This window comes from Crocodylus porosus, unplaced genomic scaffold (assembly GCF_001723895.1).
Source record: "Crocodylus porosus isolate Cpor-Errol unplaced genomic scaffold, CroPor_comp1, whole genome shotgun sequence".
Classification (NCBI taxonomy): Eukaryota; Metazoa; Chordata; order Crocodylia; family Crocodylidae; genus Crocodylus; species Crocodylus porosus.
The window spans coordinates 105,666,998-105,676,906 of NW_017728906.1; the positions used below are offsets into that span (position 1 = coordinate 105,666,998).

The 9,909-nt window shown below is 43.1% G+C and overlaps 1 protein-coding gene across 1 annotated transcript in view; it reads right to left on the bottom strand.

Moving 5' to 3' along the window:
- Positions 1-9,909, bottom strand: part of UBAC2 (UBA domain containing 2) — a 144,006-nt gene that overhangs the window by 7,714 nt on the left and 126,383 nt on the right. Inside the window, exon 8 of the mRNA XM_019528490.1 lies at positions 1,085-1,207. Coding sequence (XP_019384035.1) covers positions 1,085-1,207 — 123 coding nt within the window. The remainder of the gene's footprint in view (positions 1-1,084; positions 1,208-9,909) is intronic.

Genomic DNA, 9,909 nt, shown 5'->3' on the forward strand with positions numbered 1-9,909 from the left:
TGGGCCAGCTGCAAACATCTGCTGCCTCTCTGCCCTGGAACGCACCTGTACCTGCTCAGGACAGCCCCACACAGGCTGCGAGCAGCTGCAGCAAGGAGTGCTGGCCACAGGGAGGGGGAGGGGCCACTTTTCACCGTGCTCAGCACCAGCTCGTTTCCTGCCACAGAGCAGGGTTTTGGGGCTGTACACTGCCCCTGCCTGTATCGCAGGGCTGGGGGGCACTGGGAGTGAGCAGGTGCACAGGGCCCACACCAGTGTCCCAGGGCCAGTGCCAGCGGGGCCTAGAGCAGGGCAGCAGGGGTACAAAGTCCTGGCTGGCAGGGGCTCTATGGAGCCGGGCCAGCTCCCCTCTCTCCCTGCTGGTGCAGCCCAACCCAGCTCTACAGACCCCTGCCAGCCTGCACCCCACTCTGGGCCCCACCAGCGCTGGCCCTGAGACATTGGTCCCAAGAGGGTGACCGGGGGTGGGGCTACCCATATGGCCCTCGACAGCTTGCCAAAACTGGGTAAGTGGCCCTCCGCCCTAAATAATTGCCCAATACCTCTAAGTCCCAATTCAAATTAGACCCTTCATTCTTTTGACCAGACACAGCTAAAACCAGAGCAATTCCATGAATTTTCATGCAGGTGTGCAGATTTATATAAATAGAGAGTTTTTCAATTTATCATTTATTTAGGGAAGTGTTCAGAGCTGGTTTTGGAGTCAAATAAATATTAGGTATTGGTTAAGGTTCAGATAAGTTTTGCATTTCAGCTGGCTCACAAACCATTCTTAGAAGATTTTTTGCTGTATCTCACCATAGTTGAATAGCTTTTATCAGTGAACAAAGCTGGTAAAAAGGGATACATACAAAATCAGAAATTCTAGAATAAATTTGCATCTCTAAATGCCATAAAAGAAACTATAACAGTTCAAGATGGCTTTGTGTTGTGACTGTCATTTAGGATTCTAATTTATGCTACCAATGATTTAATTGTAAAAAGGTTTATCACAGACTTAATATTTACAGACCATGAAGCATACTGTAGATGTCTAACTTCTTAACAGGTTTTTCATGACATTTTAAAATATCAAAATATTTACCTGTTCCTCAGAAACCTCAGTAGGTGGAGGTGCATCTTGCTCAGACTGGAGAATATCTTGGTAATTTGCATTACGTCTTTGACGTAGAGGACGAAAGAGTCTATTCCAGTTAATCATCCCACCCTGAAACCAGATATTTACTATTATTAATATTTTTAAACAGAGAAAGGAACACTATCACAAAGATCATCCATCTAAAAAGAGTGGCAGTTTTGTATAAACTGAAGTACATAAGTAACAGTCACACTTAAAACTGCTGAACTATCTTAGTTGTTAACAGGCTGTGGTATAGTATTCAAAAGAGCATCTTTCCTTACTTATCAGAAATATTTTAAATTATTACTTAAGCAAACACGATGATAAATATGAAATGGTATTTATTTCTTATTAGAACTTCACGTTTTGTATGCATTTTAGGAGATATAGCGCACTGTGGTGAAGAAGACCCAAGAGAACTACAGTTCTGCAGTGATAAACGGAAGACGTGATTTTTGCAATTACTCTGTGTGTGATCACCACTGAAGTTAACTGAAGCTTCATGCACTATTTTCAGGATCAAGCCCATCACACCTCAGGAAGTGAGGGAATGTTTTATTACTTAAAAAAACCTGAACAGCTATGTTGGTTAGTTAAAAAACAATACTGATGGCTTTGAATACTAGTCCTCTTCAGGTGAAAGGATGGTGGCTAAAATGTAGAGCATCACAGATATGAAGGGGGCAAAAATTGCAGGAGTAAAGAATAAGACAAATAGTGTATTCTCAGGGCACCTGCAAAACAAAACATGTGGAAAGACAAAACAAAGCCTAACAATTACAAGAAAACATTTGAGAACATCTATGATATGCTTTCCATATAAAAGTTTTCTATAGCCGCTGCCATTATTCTATGTGGCCAAGTGAAGTAACGGACAGTTAAGAATACTCTGAAACCTTCCTTATTTTGCTTAAAAATACCATCTTAGATACCACATTTCAAGTTTTGGTATTCTTTTCAAGCAACAGCATCTTTTGGTATGTCCCAAAAACTGAAATTTAATTTGACAACATAAACATGATGAGGCTTTGGAGAAAAAAAAGTGTGAAAAGTAATAAGAGGTGACAAAACTGCCCAACGGAAATGTTGATTTATTTAGCAGAACTACAGTTTTCTGGTGTTATTTGCACCACTACTCATAATAAAAGTATAGCTCCTTTACAGTTTTGCTGTTTAACACTTTTTCCTGGTGCTTCTGTGTCTTGAAAGTGACTTGTTCCTTTGCTCCCTGTCACTGTTACTATAGAGATCTCCTCCCTTACCACTTCTATAGGACATGGACTTCCTTCCTCCAGTTGCTCTATTTTGGGCCTTGAGCTGCGTTTCTCAGAAGACTTTCCTCTTAAAGGAGTTTAGTTTTCTTAGTTTGGTTTGGTTTTTTGGTACTTCTCTGGGCTGCAGCTCTCCTGCCTATAGCTATATCCTCTTTCAGCCTTAATAGTCTGCTGTCTTGCCTGTCATTTCACAAGTGGCAGCCCAGCTTGCTTGGGCATCCCCCTTCCTTCCCCAGTGAAGAGAGAGAGATGGTTAGCTGTGTTGGTCTGAAGTCAGGCAGAAGATAGCTCAGGGTGGCACCCCTGAGACTAACTGGTTCAGATATTACACATCTGATGAAGTAGGCTGTTGCCTATGAAAGCTTACACCTCCTTGAACTAGTTAGTCTCTGGTACCATTCTGCCCTCCCTTCCCTAAAAAAGAGTTTAATTCACCCACTTCCTTCTTTCCCTCTCCTTTCTCTTTTTTCATCAGGAAAGACCCAGACAGTTTTAACAGTGGATTGTGTCACTGGTGCCCAGCAGGATGAAGGAACATAGAATAGCATGGGTGGCAGTAACTGAAGACACTACTTTATTATTAATAAAGCATCTGGGGTCTACTGAGCTGTATGGCATTAGCTTTTAAAGTGCCTTCAAGGCCACAAATGAGGAAGTTTGCCTCTTCATTACATTTCCTTGTACTACAGTATACTCTTTAAGATAAACAACAGAAATAATGCATCACCATTTATAATTACATGACAGTTAATGATTCTGAAATAAGCAAATCTAGCTATTGCATAAACCATACATTCATCCTTCACTAATATGCTGTATGAAAATATTCTGGATCCTTCTTAAACATACGCTTATAAGTGAAGAAGTTTTAAAGGAGGGCTTCCATGTAAGACATAATGTAGCCAAATAGAACGTATGTGGTACGAAGAAAGAACTGGACTATAGTTCAACCCAGAGACTTGAACTGGGATCTGGTTTCTATTCTTGTGTATGTATCAATATTCCTTCACCGTCTCGGGAAAGTCATATGCTCTGTGCTTCCATTTTTATGTATATGGCTCAAAAGGATGTTTTGAGTCTTAAGATACGAATATCTTGTGTTTCCTGGCATAAATTAAATTTAAAATCAGAACCAGAACAAAATGTTGATGCTCTGCATGGTGATTTATTTAAAAGAAGTAAGAAAAAGGGCCCTGATGGATTCACCTGAACGCTCACTCTAGGGGGTATTCTAAGAAAGCCTGGTAAACAGACAATATCATGACACAGATAAGCACACCATTTTGTAAATGTGCTAGTCTACGTGAAAACTTAAATAAAAGCAGGTACATTTCTAGCAGTACTTAAAGCATTGCTAGAGAATTATTTATTAAAAATTACTGTTTTGCCTTGTAAATCTCTGTGCAACTGTTAAAGGTTTCATTTGTCACTTGGCCAGTGCCGTAGCAAGGAAATCTGGCACCCAGGGCAAGCCTGCATTGGCAGCATGCCCTTGCCCTGCACACAGATCCAGGGGACACATGCCCCCCATGCTTGCCCGTGGTGCACGCAGCACTGGGAGCTGTCCCCCTCCATCCCTGCGCTACCGTCCCCCCTAAATGAGCCATTAACTGCACTGTCCTGTGCTCCACCCGGGCTGGGCAACACCTGTATCATAGTTTCATATGTTAGGGACTGGAAGGGACCTTACAGATCACTCGGTCCAGCCCCACTGCACTTGGGCAGGAAAGACTGCTAGGGTCAGATGACCCCAGCAAGATGGGTATCAAGGCACTTTTTGAAGATCGCTAGGGTGGGTGATTGTACCACCTCTGGGGGGAGCCTGTTACAAACCTTCAGCACTCGACTTTTAAAAAGTTTTTCCTTATGTCTAGTCTGAAGCAATCTTCAATCAGCTTGTGGCCATTATTTCTATTCCTCCCCTGGAAGCCTTGGTGAATAGAGTCTCCCCCAGGCTCTGACGTACTCCCCTGATATACTTACATGTTGCCACCAAGTCCCCTCTGAGTCTTTTCTTCTCCAGGCTAAACAGTCCTAAGTCTTTCATCCTCTCCTCATATGACCTGGTCTCTAAGCCTCAAATCATGTGCATGGCCCTCCTTTGGAGTCTCTTAAGCTTTTCCACATCTTTCCTGACGTGTGGCACCCAGAACTGGACGCAGTACTCCAGCTGCAGTCCCAACACAGCAGAGTAGAGTGGGAGGATGACATCTTTAACCCTGTTCGAGATGGCTCAGTAGACGCATGCCAGTGTTTGATTAGCTTTGCCAGCTACGGAATCACATAGATGGCTCATGTTCATTTTGCTGTCTATCACAACACCCAGGTCTCAGTCAGTTGTGGTGCTGGCAAGTGTAGCACTGCCGAATCTATAAGTATGTTGTGGATTATTTCTCCCTAGATGGAGCACTTTGCATTTCTATGTATTAAACAACATCAGGTTGAGGTCTGCCCACCTTGCAAGCCTGTCCAGTTCAGCCTATAATGCCAGCCTGTCCTGGAGCATGACCACGCTCCCTCATAGTTTGGTGCTGGCGCCCAGGGTGGATACCCTGCTTGCCTCACTACACTTGGCACTGCAAAGGTACCATCTCTCAGAAATGAGGCTTGTACATTTTCACAACCTTGCACCCACAAATACATCCTGTATTACAAGTACACAAAAAAGCTGCTTTCAATTTTGAAAGCAAACAGTTTCTGTACTAAATAACTTTTCTGAGCTTCAATTTTACTGACTACAGAAGTGGATAATGTTCTCAGAGCAGTTTCATGCAGATTACACTGATATGTTTCTTAGAAACAACTAAATCAGATGAGACAGATTAGATAAAGAAAACTTGTCACAGCTGCTTCAAACTGCTCTTAAAATACTTCAACTGCGTGCGAATCTAAGTGATGGTACCAGAGTATCCCTTAGCTACTTACTACATAAAATTTAGGACTATCAAACAATGATATTATTATCATTAGACACCAGTAAAAGTCTTTAAAGACTGAGCATTCTAAAAAAAAAATCTAACAATCTTACCCAAATCCAGCCCCAAAAGCAAGCAGTGTGGAAAAGATCCATCATAAAGAAATCTCACTTATTCAGTTTCTAAAAATGGGCAAAAGAAGGGAGAGAAAGAACCCAGACCCCTGCCATCTATTGCTTTTTCGGCCTCCCCTCTTTCCACCTCTTTAATTTTACAATAAATATATAGAAATATTCTAATGGAGCTTCTAAACAAAGGAAGGTAGGACTGGGAAAGAGACTCCTGAGCCAGCAAGTCCAGTTACCTGCTTTTGTAGGCAATCGTTAACCAAAGAAATCTCCAAAATCATCACTTCAAACCTTTGCACAGGACTACAAGGAACAATGCTTGAATTACCCTATCAGACTGTTTCCTAAACTGGGGACACAGACATTACCAGAAGTCAGCAGCTGAAGCAAAAAATTTGAAAGGTGGCATGAGAGTTGTCCTGTGGTACAGAGAAACCCCATGGTTCATGCCAAATCTGACCTCTGGGAAAATTCCTTCTTAGCCCCAACTGGCAACCAGCAAGTTCTTGTGCATGGGATTACTACTCACCTTCCATGACAGATTTTCACCTACAGTATTTTAATTTAATTCTGCAGCAGAAGGCTCATGAGCCATTCTTCCTGCCTGGGGATGCCATCAGATACTGCAAAGAAGAGTTCCATCTCCTGGGCCCATCCTTTCTGCCACTCTCACTGGCAACAAACTTTTCTAATCCAATAGGTATACCTATTTATCATTAAGTGAACTAAATGCAACCATAATGATAAATAATAGCAGGTCTCAGCAAATCCATGTTCAAAACTGCGTAATTCTAAGTGTATTAAGCCTTCCATACAGGGTCAATTCCAACAATATTTTGAGAGATCTCTGTTATCTCAAGACTCTCTCTCAAGATATGGGTGACATTTCTCCTTCTGTTGCTCTAAAAACCTAATCTGTTCCACATTCCTGCTCTGGAATGTGGCTGCTACTCATGTTTCCTACAGGGACGATGAGACTACTTGCTTGCATAACTGTTTTCTTACTTAGTCTTTAACTCTGTTCACAATGAAAGAATTATTACTGTGAAGGGAAACTTTCTTGTTGACCTCTCCACTGCTTCATCCACCATTTTCCTTGGATTATGGGATGGGCCTTTTCCCTATCTGGCTGCTAAAGCAGCAGCCAAGTTACTGACTGAGTAGGCAGCAAATATTTCATTACCTTTTATACCCTGTTCATTACAATGGGAGAGTAAGAAAAGATGAGTTGTAGAATTTCTGGTCTCTCTTGCAAACAGGGAATAGTTTGGATAGCATTACATAGAAATAATATTTAGCAAAGGCTTGGATTTCTGGTGAAATTAAAACATATCAGTATTGAAAAGCCAACATTAGGCTAGAAGTGCTAATTCATAGTAAGATTATTTTGCAGATTGCTAACTTTAGGGGTCTACTTAATTCCGTTTTGCAGTTTTTGTGAAAACTACAGACAATGGTGTTGTCTGCAATCACCAGGAAATACTGCTTTGGCTGCAATTTCCTGTGAAATCAACCTAAAAAAAGCATGTGTTATTCATATAATATGCTGTTTTAGGCTGTACCAATGCTTACCACCATACAAAGACAATGCAACAATCACTGCAGCCATATATCATGTGATTGAGAGTTACCATCTGCTAGTGACGCAGAATAAGTGAAGGCACCAGTCAGTAAAGTGAAAACGTTTCTATTAAAATTAGCATTAATCAGTCTTTCTAAACTTTTTGTAGAACATTTCTTATAATAATAAATTATGATATGGTGCAATTCATATAGTTTATAAATGTATATTTATAATATACTATTTACATTTAATATTTACATTTCTAATATTGTAATTATATGATAAAATTTACATTCCATGGAATTTACTATTACATTATACAGTATATGCCTCTCCAACAGGAAATGCCCATGAAACTGGCTCTTTGTGATGCAAGCAAGCCATGAAATTGCTTTGTTTCACCACAAGTTAAGTAGGCACATGCTAATACTGCCTTAAGCCATCCAGTCACAGGAGGAGGGGGTGGGATGTGTAGGAAGTAAAGAAGGCCTTCTCTGGACTAGCAGAAAAAAAAAAAATCCTTAAGAGTACTGGTAGGATAAGTCTATCAGCTCCCAAGCATGCAATGTGAAGGCTTATGAGAGATTTCTGTCTTTGGGGATGCCATTATATTCTGCAAACAAGAGTTCCATCTCCTGGGCCTGGCTGAGGGCATCCGGTCAGACCCTTTTTAGGGACTTGCGAAGAACTTCTTCATTGCTAGATGATAGATATTTTGTGTGTGTGTTGTCTTCTCAGCACTGATCATTGATGATAAAATTTATTCTATCACAAGTGAGCATCATCATTCCATAGGACAGGGGTTGTCAACCAACTGGGGGTACACATACCCTTAGGGGTACTTAGAAAGGTCACAGGGGGTACATGCAGGAGGATGGGTATGGAGCATGCCCCGGGGCACAGCAGCGGTGTCTCCCTTGATGCATTCCCAAACATCGCTTCTCACCTGGGGGTGGGGGAAGGGTGCGCCAAATGCCACCAGCCTCGTGCAGCACACTGTGGCGCCTTCCTGCCCCCACCCCAGCTCGCTCTCCTGATTGGCTGCCAGGCCACTGCCCTCGGCCAACAACCGAAGGTGAGGAGGTGCCGTGGCCACCCCTTGCCTGCAGAGGGCAGCAAGGCACAAAGGGTCTGAATGGCAGGGGGGTTATGGTTAGGAAGGGGAGTGTGTTTCTGTGTCTGCTCCCAGGAGCAGGGTCGGGGTGGAGGGGTGAGGGCAGCAGCACTTCTCTGCAGATGGACATGGGACGGAGGGGCTTGCACGTGGCGACCACCACACTGTGCCACGACATGCTGCTTTCCCATGGCCAGTTACACGTGCAGCTCTGTGAACTGCTGATGGGCAGCACGTGATTGGCCCGGTGCAAGGTCCATCAGCAGAGTTGCAGGTGTGACTGGCCATGGGAAAGCGGGACACAGTGACGGTGGCAGCGAGGGGTGATGGGTGGTGGCAGCAGCTGCCGCGTGCGAACCCCTCCCCCCGTGTCTGGCCACCACCACCAGAAGTGATACACTTGTTAAAAAAGATTGAAAACCCCTGCCATAGGAGCTGGTGCCAACCTTGGCCAATTTCAAGGGACCTAGGCCAAGCTGTAGAAGTATGGCTAAGAAGGCCTCAAGGCTTGTTATTGAGTGTTCACAGCATGAACCTTTGTAGATGTAGCAACTAGCTTGGTCAGCAAAGTTTAAAGGAAGATATCCATATTGCTAACTAAACACAATTAAGCAAAATACCAGACCTGAAAGGAGACATTATATGGGAAGAACAGACATTAAATAATCCAAATACATTATATCATAGCTTTATCTTAAAACGTTGGTAATAGTGATTGATGTAACCAAGTATCTTAGATTTTATTTTGCTATAATAGATATATTTTTGTTAAGATGCCTAGATAATTTGTAAAAATGAAAACAGCCTTTTCAAATAGGACCTTAAAGTAAGATAAAGAAGAAACAGGCCAGTGTTCAACAGCATTCCACAATGGAGAAGGAAAGGAGATAAGAAAACCTCACTTTTACTTTCCCAAGGATATAAATCCCACCTAACTGGCATCCTCCAAGTCCACAAGAGATCTGGTTCAGTCCATTTCCAAAAGTTTCAGTGAAACAAAGAAATTTAAATAAAACAAATCAGAGTTAATTTATTAGAATATTAGAACCAACCATCTATAAATATTGGGCATAGGCTAGAGGAAAACTGGGAGAACTCAGCGAATTCTAGAAGACCTGCATGCCATCCTCCTCTCAAGTCTCCCCAGCCAGTATAGGCAAGAATCTATGTTGTGGTGTCATGGGTAGGCAGATAGACTTTGGGATAAAATGTTTGTTTTTATAGTTTAAACCACAAGCAAATAAATGGTTGGGCTGTAGACCTGTTTCTGACACTGTTATTACTAGCCTACCTACAAGGTTACCTGCAATCTGGTTAATAGAGCTCTGGGTCCCTGACAAAACTAATACTGGAAACAGATTAGGAGAAGGCATTGTCACGGGGGCACTCAGGTGCCCTGTTCCTAAGAAGGGAGAAGGCCAGCTGCCAATTTCCAGGGGCAGCTCAGGTGCTGGTTGCTGGGGCAACCGGGTTGGTCATGTGACCAGAAGGGGGCAGGGCCGGGCCCTTATAAACAGCCCAGGCTGAAACCTAGCCAGCAGTTCCCTTCTGGCAGCCTGAGGTGCAGGAGCTCTGCAGGACAGCAGAGCAGAGCAGAGCAGAGCAGATTGTTGCAGCCTGAACACCCAAGCAGCTACAGCATGGTGGGGGTGCAGAGGACCCTGACTTGGACCCTTCAGCACGAGAGGTCTACTGCCTGCCTGGAGCTAAGATTCGGGATGTGATGGAGGTAATCCAGGCCAGGATCAAGCCCACCGATTACTACCCCATGGTCCTTGTCCATGTGGGTACTAA